Source organism: Sinocyclocheilus anshuiensis, unplaced genomic scaffold (genome assembly GCF_001515605.1).
Source record: "Sinocyclocheilus anshuiensis isolate Anshui unplaced genomic scaffold, SAMN03320099.WGS_v1.1 scaffold968, whole genome shotgun sequence".
NCBI classification, from domain to species: domain Eukaryota; kingdom Metazoa; phylum Chordata; class Actinopteri; order Cypriniformes; family Cyprinidae; genus Sinocyclocheilus; species Sinocyclocheilus anshuiensis.
This window is the reverse complement of record NW_015549636.1, coordinates 84,238-98,801: the sequence shown is the minus strand read 5'-3', so window position 1 is coordinate 98,801 and position 14,564 is coordinate 84,238. Positions and strand designations below refer to the sequence as shown.

The 14,564-nt window shown below is 34.3% G+C and overlaps 1 protein-coding gene across 1 annotated transcript in view; it reads right to left on the bottom strand.

The window, feature by feature from the left end:
- The window catches only part of LOC107659741 (epsin-3), a 22,289-nt gene that overhangs the window by 6,806 nt on the left and 919 nt on the right, over positions 1-14,564 (bottom strand). The window contains exons 2-3 of the mRNA XM_016448773.1: positions 7,309-7,584; positions 4,373-4,787 (exon numbers count right to left, since the gene is read on the bottom strand). Coding sequence (XP_016304259.1) covers positions 4,373-4,787; positions 7,309-7,536 — 643 coding nt within the window. The 5' untranslated portion in view covers positions 7,537-7,584. The remainder of the gene's footprint in view (positions 1-4,372; positions 4,788-7,308; positions 7,585-14,564) is intronic.

Below are 14,564 nucleotides of genomic sequence, written 5' to 3'. Positions count from 1 at the left end.
CCCAACCCTGCTCCTGGCGATCGACTGTCCTGCAAAGTTTAGCTCCAACTCTAATCAAAGACACCTGCCTTTAATGTTTAAGTGATCCTGAAGACCCTAATTAGTTGCTTCAGGTGTGTTTGATTAGGGTTGGAGCTGAAATTTGCAGGACAGTCGATCGCCAGGAGCAGGGTTGGGCACCCCTGCCTTATATGGTCTTTTTCCTGTTCTTGATTGCTTTAATTGCTTTATGATTCATTGCACCTGTGGTGAGTTCCTTATTATCCTGTGTATATAAGTTCCTGTGTTCCTGTTTAGCCCAGATAGGGCTCCAGTCCCCGAGTTTAGCCCAGAGAGGGTTCCAGTCCCCAAGTTTAGCCCAGAGAGGGTTCCAGTCCCCGAGTCTAGCCCAGAGAGAGCTCCAGTCCCCGTGTCCAGACCAAGGAGGGCTCCAGTCCCCGAATCCCGTCCAGGGAGGGCTCCTGCTCCAATGCCTGGCCCATGGAGGGCCTCTAGAGCCGGGATTTTCCCCAAGTATTTTTTTGGGGGGAGGCTATATAGCTCCCTGCTCCGCAATGGCCCCCTGATCCGCCATGGCCCCCTGAGCTCCCTGATCTGCCCTGGAGGCCTCCCGTGTCTCCATTTTTGCATTTTAATTTAGAGTTTGACTGTTTCAATATATTAATACAATTTTATTAATTTAATAAAAGGTATTCCCCCTTTGATTTCAAGAACTCTGTGTTATTCAATTAGAAACAACAGTTATTGAGGGAAAAAATACGTTTTTTTTTAATTTGTTAATTATTATTCATTATTTTTGGTTTTTATTTTAATATAATGCATATTGTAATATTATATATGGACTAAATTTCAGTTCACATGTTTTTTTTTTTTCTTTCGAATTTATAGTTTGAATGTTTTTGAGGCGTCCCGGGTGAGAATCCTGAAACACACGGCGGTTCCTCGGATACCTGCGCAGAGTTACAAGGACATCCTGCTGCGTCTCCATGACAACAGCTGAGCGACACAGCGAGCGGCAGGCAGTGATTGGCTGCTGTGGAGGGGCGTGTCTGCGGTGGATTTGGGTTAATCAGGGTTATTTTCAGCAGCGCGTGCGGTTTCTGCTCCTCCACTGCATCCTGTAGGAACGCAAATATTCCTGAAACAGCATCAAAACTCCTCCTGCTCATCTTTCTCCTCACGTTTCCTCCTCTGTGCTTACGGAGCGTTGCACACACACACAAACACTCACACGCGCACACACACACACACACACACACACTCGACCGGCTCGTGTCATGGGGGATGCTGGGAATGAAAAGACTCTCAAACACCACAGAAATTGAAGGCACACAGGATCATTTACAGTTCATTTAGGAAACCGTCTACTGTAAAGAAGAGAGAGAGTGTGTCAGGATTATTACTGTACACTACAGTTAACAAACCTAAAGTTAGTATGTTAAAAAAATAAATGTCATCAATTGTACTATAAAATATTAATAATGAATAAAATAATTATAAAATGATAAAGTAAATGTAAAATATATTTAAGATCAAAATTGAAAATGCATATATATTTTAAGAAACCTAGCAATGACCTAATGTGATTGTAATATAATAACATGAAGTTGCAATATAATAAAAGTTATGTTATAATATAGTAAACATAAATAATAAATGTATAATCAAGGACAAACAGTTTGAACAATGGATGAATAGATGATATACAATTACAAATAAAAAATATGAAAATATATTTTAAGACACCTAAAAATAGTTGAAAAAGTAATCCAACAAAATAAATGAAATAAAAATGAATGTCATAAATAGTAATATAATTAAATAGAAATAATTATAAATAAACATATAATTTTAATTAAAATAAATGTAAAACATTCAAAATTTCTAAAAAATCTAGAAATGGCAAAAAGATAGCTTTAAATAAATAAAATGTGATCAATTATAGCATAAAATAAATATTTCATTATTATAAAACATAATTACAAATATATTAAAATGATTTTATGAAACTAAATGTGTTAAAATAATGTTTTTAAATAAATAAAACCAATGTAATAAATTGTCTTATAAAACGGTTAGTTCTATTCCTCGATTCTGATTGGTCAGCAGCTGAGTTTTATTCAGGATACAGCACGGCTATAACCACTTCACCCAACGGTTCTGTGTATCACTGAGCAACACCCTTAGCAAAATAGTAATATAATTAAATAGAAATAATTATAAATAAACATATAATTTTAATTAAAATAAATGTAAAACATTCAAAATTTCTAAAAAATCTAGAAATGGCAAAAAGATAGCTTTAAATAAATAAAATGTGATCAATTATAGCATAAAATAAATATTTCATTATTATAAAACATAATTACAAATATATTAAAATGATTTTATGAAACAAAATGTGTTAAAATAATGTTTTTAAATAAATAAAACCAATGTAATAAATTGTCTTATAAAACGGTTAGTTCTATTCCTCGATTCTGATTGGTCAGCAGCTGAGTTTTATTCAGGATACAGCACGGCTATAACCACTTCACCCAACGGTTCTGTGTATCACTGAGCAACACCCTTAGCAACATAAACAATCAATAATATAGCATCAAGACATTTATTTCATTTATTATGTATTTCGGCAGAATTAACTGTTTGTTATTTATTTAATTAAGTATGAGTGACCCCTGCTGGCGTTATGTTGCATCTTTCATCTTTAAAGTCCCCATGAAATCAAAATGAAAGTTTTTTGGGTGTTAGTATCAATATGTTAGTCTTAAGGTTATCTATAAGGCAGTGTGCTCCAAAACAGTGACAAAATTAGCATTTATAAGATATAAGCATTCAAAGCTTGCAGTTCGTCACTTCCCCCAAAACGGCTCAACGTTTTTTTTGACGTAACATCGTACTTCATCTTCTCATCAAATCTTCTGTCCAATCAAACGCTCTCTAGAATCCGAAGCGCCCGCCCCCTGCACTGTAAATAGACGCTGAAGCGGCTGAGATCGGTCACTTGTTCAGTGTAGTATTTCCTGTACAGTGAATGGCTCGAAGTGCACAATGTAGGTGATAGGGAAGGATTCAGACAGTGTAAATATGCTTTCGATTGGGGCAAATGAGGTCTGGTTTCACGTTGTTTCACGCGAACCGCGGCAGCGCACACAGTCTGATCCGGACTTTGGCTCCGGTCCAGATACGCGATCGCACGGAGCGGATCATATGCGCGAATCAGCATATATTAAAACCCTCATCCGTCCCTCGGGTCATTTTGACCCAAAAAGTTTTTTAAAAAAAATTCTAAAAATCGTGTGTTGATCGTACCAGTTCAAGATTTCTTTACTTTTGTCACACTTGCACCGAGAATAAAACAAAAAAGATTTGAGTGGATTCGAGGAGTTTAAATGGGTGCATTAAAAAAAGTAACAAAAGTGTCCCTCGCGGGTCATTTTGACCCGCATAGGAATAAATGTAATTTACTAGAAAACGGCATTTTTCATTACATTAGATTTTTTTTTATATACAAAATCTGAGAAAATCCAGTAAAGATTTATACCCAAACAAAGGCCTGAGACTACAGAATATCCCCAATGCAGAAAAAACTCACATTGTAGCCTAGTGAACCAAACTGAGAGACCATTTTGAAGGCTCAGGAAACCTTTGCAGGTGTTTTGAGTTGATTAGCTGATTGGCATGTCACCATATTCTAATTTGTTGAGATAGTGAATTGGTGGGTTTTTGTTAAATGTGAGCCAAAATCATCACAATTAAAAGAACCAAAGACTTAAACTACTTCAGTCTGTGTGCATTGAATTTATTTAATACACGAGTTTCGTAATTTGAGTTGAATTACTGAAATAAATGAACTTTTCCACGACATTCTAATTTATTGAGATGCACCTGTATATTTAACAGTTTTCTGTTTTATTGCTATTTTTATTTTAGAATTCTATGTCTTATTTATTTATGTTTGTTTACATTTATTTATGTTCTCTGATGTGGTCATATATATTTTATTTATAGATGTACATTTAAGACACTGCCCCTTAAATAGCTTAAATGTAATTTAATTAAATTAAATAAAGTTAATAAAGCAATTCATTAAATTAATTAGCAGTACTTTCTTAGGTAAGTGTACTGTAATTACAGGTAAGTGCACATATCGTAAAACAAAATGCAACCATTTTCTTTTTTTGTTCAGTGTTGGTTGCAAAATCAATTACATAATTCAGCATCATCACAATAATTTAGTTCAAATATTGCATTCGTTGCTAAATTAAAAAATAAAAATTTCTACAGCAAAACGAAATCTTATTTTTGTACCAGATTGCTTGAGGTTTTTTTATTTATCAGATTCCTTTTGAATGTTATTGCTGTAAGGCACATGGGTTGACAGCCTGCAAATGCTGGATAAACACAACCTGAAAGTGAAAGCTCATCAGTTCTGGGTTAGTAGTAATATGAATGAGAGTGTTACAGTTGAAGGAGGTGGGCGATCCTCTGGAATCCTCTCCGTACAGAGCGTTCATGCTGGGCTGGCTGCTGCGTCTGCTGGGGTAAGCCATCATCCTCTCTTTGGTCTTGAGTGCCTGCGCCCGCTCCTGCCTCAGACGCTCCTCGTCCCGCAGCAGAGCCACCAGCTGCTTGGCTTTCTCGCGCACGTTCACGCCCTGGTCACGCCCATCCCGGTCCACATACTGGAAGTCCCGCAGCGTCTGGATGGTGAAGGCGTTCTCGCGGCACTGCTGGGCCACGCGCTCCGAGCCCATCTTAGCCAGATAGTCCAGCAGCGTCAGCGCCTGAGCACAGACACACCGACGATTACTGATCACTAACACTAGAGCACAGCTTCTCAGAGCTTCTTCAGAGACTCTGCTGTCCAGAAAAATAGGTTAGGCTTACAGCTTCCTCTGGTAGTTTACAAGAAACTAAAATAACTTAAATAATTACATTTCAGGAATGCAATTTTAAGTGCTGAATGTTTTTCAGGGTTTTGACCAATGAATTTATACTTTTTTTCTATTCGTTTGGTTTACTATTCTTTTTTTTTTTACTCAGTTTCTACTAGATAAAAAAATGTTGGAGGTTGGCATAACTGAAAAGCTGCATATTATGTATAAAACATTTAAAAAATGTAAATCATATTTTTAATTAAAACAAAAATTTTAATTTTCATAAAAATTTATAACATTTTATTAATTTTTCCCAGGTATAGAGTTTTTTTTTGTTTGTTTTTTTGTTAGGCTAAAAACGAACTAATCCCTAATTTTACTAAAAATAAATAAAAAAAATAAACTAAAAAAAATTAAACTTTAAAATTAGGCTAGAAATCCGAATTAGAAATAAACTAGAAAAAAAAACACTTTGGTAAATTAGGCTAGAAATAACTTCTAGAAATTTCTACTTAGACTAGAAGTAAACTAGAATGCACACATTTTCTTTTTTGAAAAATCAGGCTAGAAATAACAAAATCATAAATTAAACTAGAAATAAACTAAAAATATATACTTTTTTAATTAGGCTTAAAATCGTTTGAAATCATTAATAAGACTAGAAATAAACTACAATTAAAAATAAAATAATTCAATAGTTTGAATAGAAAAAAAGCAATAAACTAAAACGTACACTTTAAATTAGGCTAGAAATCACTAATTAGAATAGAAACAAACTAGAAATAAAATAAAAATAATACTTCTTAAACATCAGGCTAGAAATGGCTAATTAGACTAGAAAAACAGAAATAAACTAAAAACAATTTTTGTTAGGCTAGAAATCGCTAATTAGAATAAAAACAAACTAGAAATAAAATAAAAATAACACTTCTTGAAAATTAGGCTAGAAATCCCTAATTAGACTAGAAAAAAATGAAATAAACTAAAAAAAATATACTTTAAATTAGGCTAGAAATGACTAATTACCGGTAGATTAGAAAAACAGAAATAAACTAAAAGCGATTTTTGTTAGGCTAGAAATCGTTAATTAGAATAGAAAAAACTAGAAATTAAATAAAAATAACACTTCTTGAAAATTAGGCTAGACTAGACTAGAAATAAACTAGAAAAAACCCCACTTTGGTAAATTAGGCTAGAAATAACTTCTAGAAATTTCTACTTAGACTAGAAGTAAACTAGAAATCACACACACATTTTCTTTTTTGAGAAATCAGGCTAGAAATAACAAAATCACAAATTAAACTAGAAATAAACTAAAAAAAAATGTTTTTTAATTAGGCTTAAAATCGTTTGAAATCATTAATAAGACTAGAAATAAACTACAATTAAAAATAAAACAATTCAATAGTTTGAATAGAAAAAAAGCAATAAGCTAAAACTTACACTTTAAATCAGGCTAGAAATCACTAATTAGAATAGAAACAAACTAGAAATAAAATAAAAATAACACTTCTTAAACATCAGGCTAGAAATGGCTAACTAGACTAGAAAAACAGAAATAAACTAAAAACTATTTTTGTTAGGCTAGCAATCGCTAATTATAATAAAAACAAACTAGAAATAAAATAAAAATAACACTTCTTGAAAATTAGGCTAGAAATCCCTAATTAGACTAGAAAGAAAGGAAATAAACTAAAAAAATAATACTTTAAATTAGGCTAGAAATGACTAATTACCGGTAGATTAGAAAAACAGAAATAAACAAAGCGATTTTTGTTAGGCTAGAAATCGTTAATTAGAATAGAAAAAACTAGAAATTAAATAAAAATAACACTTCTTGAAAATTAGGCTAGACTAGACTAGAAATAAACTAGAAAAAACCCCACTTTGGTAAATTAGGCTAGAAATAACTTCTAGAAATTTCTACTTGGACTAGAAGTAAACTAGAAATCACACACACATTTTCTTTTTTGAAAAATCAGGCTAGAAATAACAAAATCACAAATTAAACTAGAAATAAACTAAAAAAAAATGTTTTTTAATTAGGCTTAAAATCGTTTGAAATCATTAATAAGACTAGAAATAAACTACAATTAAAAATAAAACAATTCAATAGTTTGAATAGAAAAAAGCAATAAGCTAAAACTTACACTTTAAATTAGGCTAGAAATCACTAATTAGAATAGAAAAAAAACTAAAAATGAAATAAAAATAACACTTCTTGAAAATTAGGCTAGAAATCCCTAATTAGACTAGAAAAACAGAAATAAACTAAAAATAAAACTTGTTAGAATTAGGCTAGAAATCTCTAATTAGAAAAAAAAATACACTAAAAATAACTGAGCCTAGAACTGAAGTGAAAAGGACAGAAAGAGCTGCTGAGGGGAATCTGTTGATTAGCTGATGTTCAGTGGACGCATCCGCTCACCTTGTAGACGTGTCTCCAGTTCTTGCCGTGGTCGTTGAGGCGCTTCCACACCATGGCCATGACCTCGCTGAAGGCCACCACGCTGAAGGTCAGCTCGGCGATCTCGGACATCAGCGAGCTGGACGGGCCCCAGGGGTCATTAGAGGTCGCCTCGCGCACCTTGATCTCCGCGTCTGAGTAGTTGTGCACGAGGTTCTTCACCTGCCGCCGCAGGGCCGAGGTCGTCATGGCGACAGCGAGAGTGTGAGCGAGGGGGCGGATCCCAGACGGTCAGAGCTGAGAGACACACACACACATTTACACCGCAAACACTGCTAATACATGCTGGGTTTTTGAAGGTTTTTAAATAAGTCTCTTCTGCTCACAAAGGCTGCATTTATTTGATTAAAAATACAGTAAAAACTGTAAAGTTGTTAAATATTATTACAATTTAAAATAAGTTTTCTATGTGAATATCTGTTAAAACATAATTTATTCCTGTGATCAAAGCTGTATTTTCAGCATCATTACTCCAGTCTTCAGTGTCACATGATCTTCAGAAATCATTCTAATATGCTGATTTGAGCTCAAGAAACATTTCTGATTATTATCAATGTTGCTGCTGAATATTTTTGCGGAAACTGTGATGCATGTTATTTTTCAGGATTCACAGATGAATAGAAAGATAAAAAGAACAGCGTTTATTTGAAATAGAAATCTTTCGTGACATTATAAATGACTTTACAGGCACTTTTGATCAATTTAATGCGTCCTTCAAGAATGAAAGTAATTATTTTTAGAAGTGTCTTCTTTTATTTTTAGAAGTATTTAAGAAGAAAACACAACCTGAAATGTGTAATAATTATGTCTAAATGGCAATGTTTTATGTGTATACATGACAAAATTACTAAAACTTCAACTATATAAAAATAAATGCTATTTCGAAAAATTTATAACTACTATAGAAATAATAGTAAACTAACAGTGTTCAAAATAAGCTAAAATATTGTTTATCGTTAGTGTATTAATAAAGTGTGATTTCTCCATTAACAATGAACAAAAAATAAATAAAACATATTAAATAGATCAGTTTTTTTTTTACAAATAGGATGTGCTTTTAGATATTCAGTCTTATAAAATGTGTTTCCTTGTATAGTCCATGGTCATGTATGAATGACACTGAACAGGTCAAAGGTCATTTACCAAACATCAGTTGTTTGCGGTAGTTTTTGTCGTCTGTAGAGGGTTAATGCGCTTTTGAACACATAGACAGGCACAGTTCTAATTAAAAATGCCCCCCTCCCTCTTCGTTCGCAGCGAGAGGAGCGCGATCACCATTTTCAGCATCATCAATAATTCAGCTCGGCTCTCCAGTTAGCACTTGTGTAAAAAATAAACACGGCCGCAGGAAGTGGGTCGGCGGGGAGAGACGAGCGTTATCTGTCCGTCAGACTCCAAAAGCAGAGCCCAAATTTACCTGAGCACCCAAACATCCTGCAGACGGCATCTGCATTCCTTCGCTCGCAACCTCAAAGTGATGGGTTTGATTCCCAATGATTAATGCATCTGAAATGTAGGGCCCTATGATTTCTGCGATGCACGGAATCACTGCCATCTCACTAAATGAGGACATAAATACATCTACAACATCTCCAGAACTGTTCTGTGCGTATTGAGCATTTACTGTTTCATTTGAGAGAAGCTATATCATATACACTCAGAAACTTAAAAGGTAACCCGTCAAAATAAAAGTTTGGTTTAACTTGAAGACATTGTGCCAGAAAAATATTAGCCTAACTTTCTAGTAGAATGTACTACTACTAAAATGATTAAAACGTTATTTTTTAAGGAATAATCAAACAATCAAAACATTTCTTCCGTTTTAATTTTAATAGTAAATCCCCGTTGTTTGCCAAAATAATTAAGTTTGTTTATTTTTTGATAACCAGAAAAATGTAAATACATGATCATTTCTGAGAAGAAAAAAAAACCATAAGGCTATTGTAAGAATCAATTTGAATAAATTAAGTTGTTTTCATGCATTCAAATAATTAGCATATTAAAACACAGAATTTGGTAACAATAAAACATATGGTGAGAAAAAAAACAAATTTCATAGGACCCTAAACATGTCATTTTTGTTAAACTTTTAATAAATTGATGTGAAATTGTATAATTTTCATGTTTTTTAATCAATTAGACATGCTTTTTGATTAATACAATTAAATGTAACCATTTAAAAAGGAGTCCAGAAAAATTTTAATGGAAAAAAAACGGAATTTGAAAAAAAAAAAAAAAGGAACTTGGGAAAAAATAAAAAGGATTTCATAGGGCCCTAGAAATGCTGCTGAAAGCATCTGCTAAATGAATAAATGTGTCTTTGACTCAGGCGTGAGTCACCATCGCCACCAACGAATCGACTCACGCTGTTACCCATCAGCCCACAGATCAGCTGCGAATCACAGCGGCACGTTTGAACCCTCAGCTCTGACTCACCGCGTGTGCTTCATTCAGAAAACACTGGAGTCCGAAGGGTTAACTGAGCTTCATGCTGTGAGTTTGCTGTTAATCACACTTCACAGCAGCAGCACAGCTGGGAAACATCTTACTATTTCATTCACTAGAAGCCATCAAACAAACGTGACTCTGGTGAAATGACTGAATTGGGAAAAAATAAAAAGGATTTCATAGGGCCCTAGAAATGCTGCTGAAAGCATCTGCTAAATGAATAAATGTGTCTTTGACTCAGGCGTGAGTCACCATCGCCACCAACGAATCGACTCACGCTGTTACCCATCAGCCCACAGATCAGCTGCGAATCACAGCGGCACGTTTGAACCCTCAGCTCTGACTCACCGCGTGTGCTTCATTCAGAAAACACTGGAGTCCGAAGGGTTAACTGAGCTTCATGCTGTGAGTTTGCTGTTAATCACACTTCACAGCAGCAGCACAGCTGGGAAACATCTCACTATTTCATTCACTAGAAGCCATCAAACAAACGTGACTGGTGAAATGACTGAATGTTTATAGGACAGGCATACATCCAACAACCACTTTAAAACAGGTGATAACGAGAAAAACCACAGGATGAATCAAAGCAGCTTTTCCACAAACTGAAGTGAATGCTAATCAGCGTTGTGGAAAGTTACTTTCTAAAGTAATGTTTTACTACTTTAAAAAGTAACTAATTGTGTTCCTTAGCTACTGGAACGCATTACGTTACTTTTGCATAACAAAGAAACTGGTGTCAGTTGGTTGAAAAAAGTAAGTCAGATATTTCGTCAATTTAAAAGTAATGTGTTACTTTACTAGTTACTTGAAAATCAGTAATCTGATTACGTATCTCAGGTTACTTGTAATGCGTTACCCCCAACACTGATGCTAATCTAATATGCACAGACAGTGTCATACACACAAACACCATCATGACACTAAAATAATGTGATAAACATTCATCTGACAACATAAGGTGTAACATAATACCCTAATGTACATAACCCATAACTACGGTGAAGTATTGTTATTTCAATGAAAAACCATCAAATGTGAAGTCAAGTGTCAGACAAAGAGTTCTGGAAATGTCAGTTACAGTTTTTCACTGTAGATAATAAGATGATTTATTCTTTTTCACTTCCAAGCACTGTAAATGTAACAGTATTTTACGGTAAAATTGATTAAATGAAATGCCCCATTGGATCTATTGCAGTTTTTCACCATTTACAGTAAGAGAACTGTAGCAAGCTTTTATCATTCAAATCACAATATTTGTTTTAGTGTAGTGTCAGCTGATCTGAATGAACATCGATCTCTGCCCTTCACGCGGCTGCGCTCTTTGACTTTGTATTTCTGTGTGAGCGGCAAAACCTAATCCTACACGTCCTTCACAGAGCCTCTCTAAAGCCAGCGCTGTGAAGAGCTCATGGTGCTCCTCAGAGATCATCTACTGTCATTTATCTACAAGAGATTTGTTCTGCGTCGGCCCAAAACCTGCTCATCTTGAACCAGGAGCCGCTAACATCAGCACTTTCCTTATCACTTTTTCAAAACTAGACCAACACTACAAAAGTAGATCACTCTCATTAGGATTAAACACACATTTCTTGTATGAAGAAATACAACACACTTTTAATTAGTTGCATCAAAACCAAAATGACATTATTTGGAAATAACACATGTGAACTGATCGCTTATTTTGTATTTAAATTACTTAAGGTATACGTAACATTTAGGGAACGTTTCAAATATGTTAAGTAGAATGAGTAAACGTTTGGTAAACATCCTCAAAGAAATTCACCTAAAAATGAAATCCTGTTATCATTTACTCATCCTCAACTTGTTCCAAATGAATTGTCTTCTTCTGTTGAACACAAAAGAAGATATTTGGTAACCAAACAGTCGCTGGTAGCCTTTGACTCCCATAGTATCAAAATGTATCAAAATATCATCTTTTGAGTTCAACAGAAGAAACTAATTTAAACAAGTTTGGAACAACCTGAGGATGAGAAATTATAAAAATTTTCAATTTTGGACTAATCATTTTAAGATGTTATTAATAATATCTAATAATGGTTCGAGCAATATTTGGAGAAAACAGTCTGAGCGTAATATCGTTTGAACATTCTTTAAATGTGCAATTTTTGAGACAATTGCTTAGATCTCGCAGTATTTCGTGTGCTACGTTTAAACAACATCTTTGCAACCATTTTTTTGCACAGTTCCCAGGTGTTTTCAAGGTTTAAATAATGTAGACAGTCTAGTCTAGAGGAAGCCGTATTTATGCATATTCAACAAAATGATGCACTATAGGAACATTACAAATCAACGCACCTGGAACATTATGTAAATAATTCAAGTTAAATGTTCTCACTCACATTTACTAACGGCAGGTTAATATATCAGCCAGGCTGGATAATGAGCTGATATTTGGCCGTTTTGAGATTATTAACTGGCTTCAGCCAATAACCATGTTTTAATTTGGACAATAAAAGTTTCAATTTTTGTCAATTTTGAGAACATATTGTGCTTATGTCTCATTAAAGGGATAGTTCACCCAAAAATAAAAAGACGATATTCTGAAGAATGTTGGTAACCAAACAGTAGACAGTAGCCATTGACTTCTATACTATTTTTTTTCCATACTATGGAAGTCAATGGCTGCCGTTAACTCTTTGGTTACCAACATTCTTCAGAATATCGTCTTTCGTGTTCAACAGAAGAAAGAAACTCAAACAAGTTTGAAAAAACATGAGGGTGAGATAATGATGACAGAATTTTCATTTTTGAGTGAACTATCCCTTTAAATTGTACTATCTTATCAGCATTATACTGACCATCACTCATCCTGCTATTTAAATATCTGCCATAATAAACCAATATTGGTTGACCATTAATGCTTTAAATCACCTGCTACTTACAATTTAGAAGTTGAAAACTTCCAAAATGAGACATTTTTAGAATATAAATGACCTGAGCTGAAGATAGAGACCACTGGTGCTGATCTACTTCTGATGCTTTTGGGAAAGGCAGACCTGGTTCATCTGCGGTAGACATGAGAAGAAAACAACAGACACCCCATGACTGTGGTCCGGGACGAGTCACTGATGAGTGTGATCTCAACACGACACACTTTCATCAAGCAGATCCCCACAGAGACGTTTAATTCTGTCAATGGCCTTTGGTGCTTTCCTTATTGAATTATTCCTCTCCATGTTCCTGCAGTGATCACAGATTCATCTCACATCCATATTAAACAGCCAAAAATAGTTGTACAGCCTGATGCCAAAGAAGAGCCTTTATAGGTTCCGTAATGTGATATGAACATTAAAATGATCTCCTGTGATGTCACAGAATATTTTGAGGATATAGGTTTCAAAAATGCCATAGAAGTGTTTTAAATTCATATGAAGTCATTGCACCTTTTTGCAGAGTTCTGTGATGTCACACAAAAAGTCCCATAGAAGTCAATGGAACGTTTTTAAGTTCTTATGATGTCATTGAAGTTTTTTGGGGGTTCCACAATGTTGAAAAATTCACTCGACAAGCTCGCGCATCTGCGCCGCCGCACGCTCAATCCACTCAGCATGCTTTGTTTATTAGCTCGCGCACATCAGCTATACAGGCTTTAATACTGAATGTTTAACATTATATTCATTATACATATACATACATATACATACATATACTTCGTAGTAGACATCCTTAACTCCTTTCTGCTGTCTGTTGTCGGTGTTTCTTTGTCTGAATATGGCGCTTATCACATGCTGTGTGGTATCGGTGTTTGGTATCGGGGCATTTTAACGAGTACGAGTACAGGAGACCAGTAAAGTTCTCTAACATTATCAAGCTGAATTTGTTCTTACACAGTGTAACTCTGAGTTCTTGTCATATTTTATTACCATTTTCTAAACTATAGCGAATAAACTGTGATAATGTGAGAAATGTTGAATGTGTCTGAATAAATTTTGGTTTGACTGTATCTATTTGATAAATGAAGTTAACCAACTAACATTATACATACCCTTTTGGTTTCTGTACCCAATATTTAAAAAATGTACAAATGCAATAAAAATATTGGTATCGGTACTCGGTATCGGCAAGTACCAAAAATAAAAGTATCGGTATCGGGCGAGTACTGGAAAAAGTGGTATCGGTGCATCCCTAAATGTCATAGTAAAAACTTCTAATGTCTTTATGTTGTCAATGAACCATTTTTTTTTTTAGTTCCATCATGTCTCAAAATAAGTCCTAAAATTATCATAGAACCTTCTCAGGTTTCTGTGATGTCATTGAACCTTTCTGAGTTCCACAATGATACAGAAGATTTTAAGTAGTGTAATATTGTTCTTTTAATATTGTTTGAACATTCTTAAAGGCAGCTGTGAAGTTCTCGCAATATTATGTGCTACATTTCAAGGATGTGGGAACCATTTTTTCTACATTTCCCAAAGCCATAATGTTTTAAAGTTTTTATGATGTCAATTAACCTTTTTGAGTTCCACAATGTTATATTTTTATTCTTTTTTTGTTGTTGTTGTTCCATGACGTCAAAGAACAAGTCCTGAAAGCATCATAGTAGAACCTTTTCAAGTTTCTGTGATGTCAGTGAACTTTGAGTTCCACAGTGTTATAGACGTCTATGTAACATTATTAGCGTAACATTGTTTGAACGTTGTTGAAGTTCTCGCATTATGCTGTGTTACATTTAAAGAATGTGGGAACAATTTTTCTCAAAGTTGTTTTCAATGTTTAATAAACGTGGACAATCTAGAGAAAGCTAT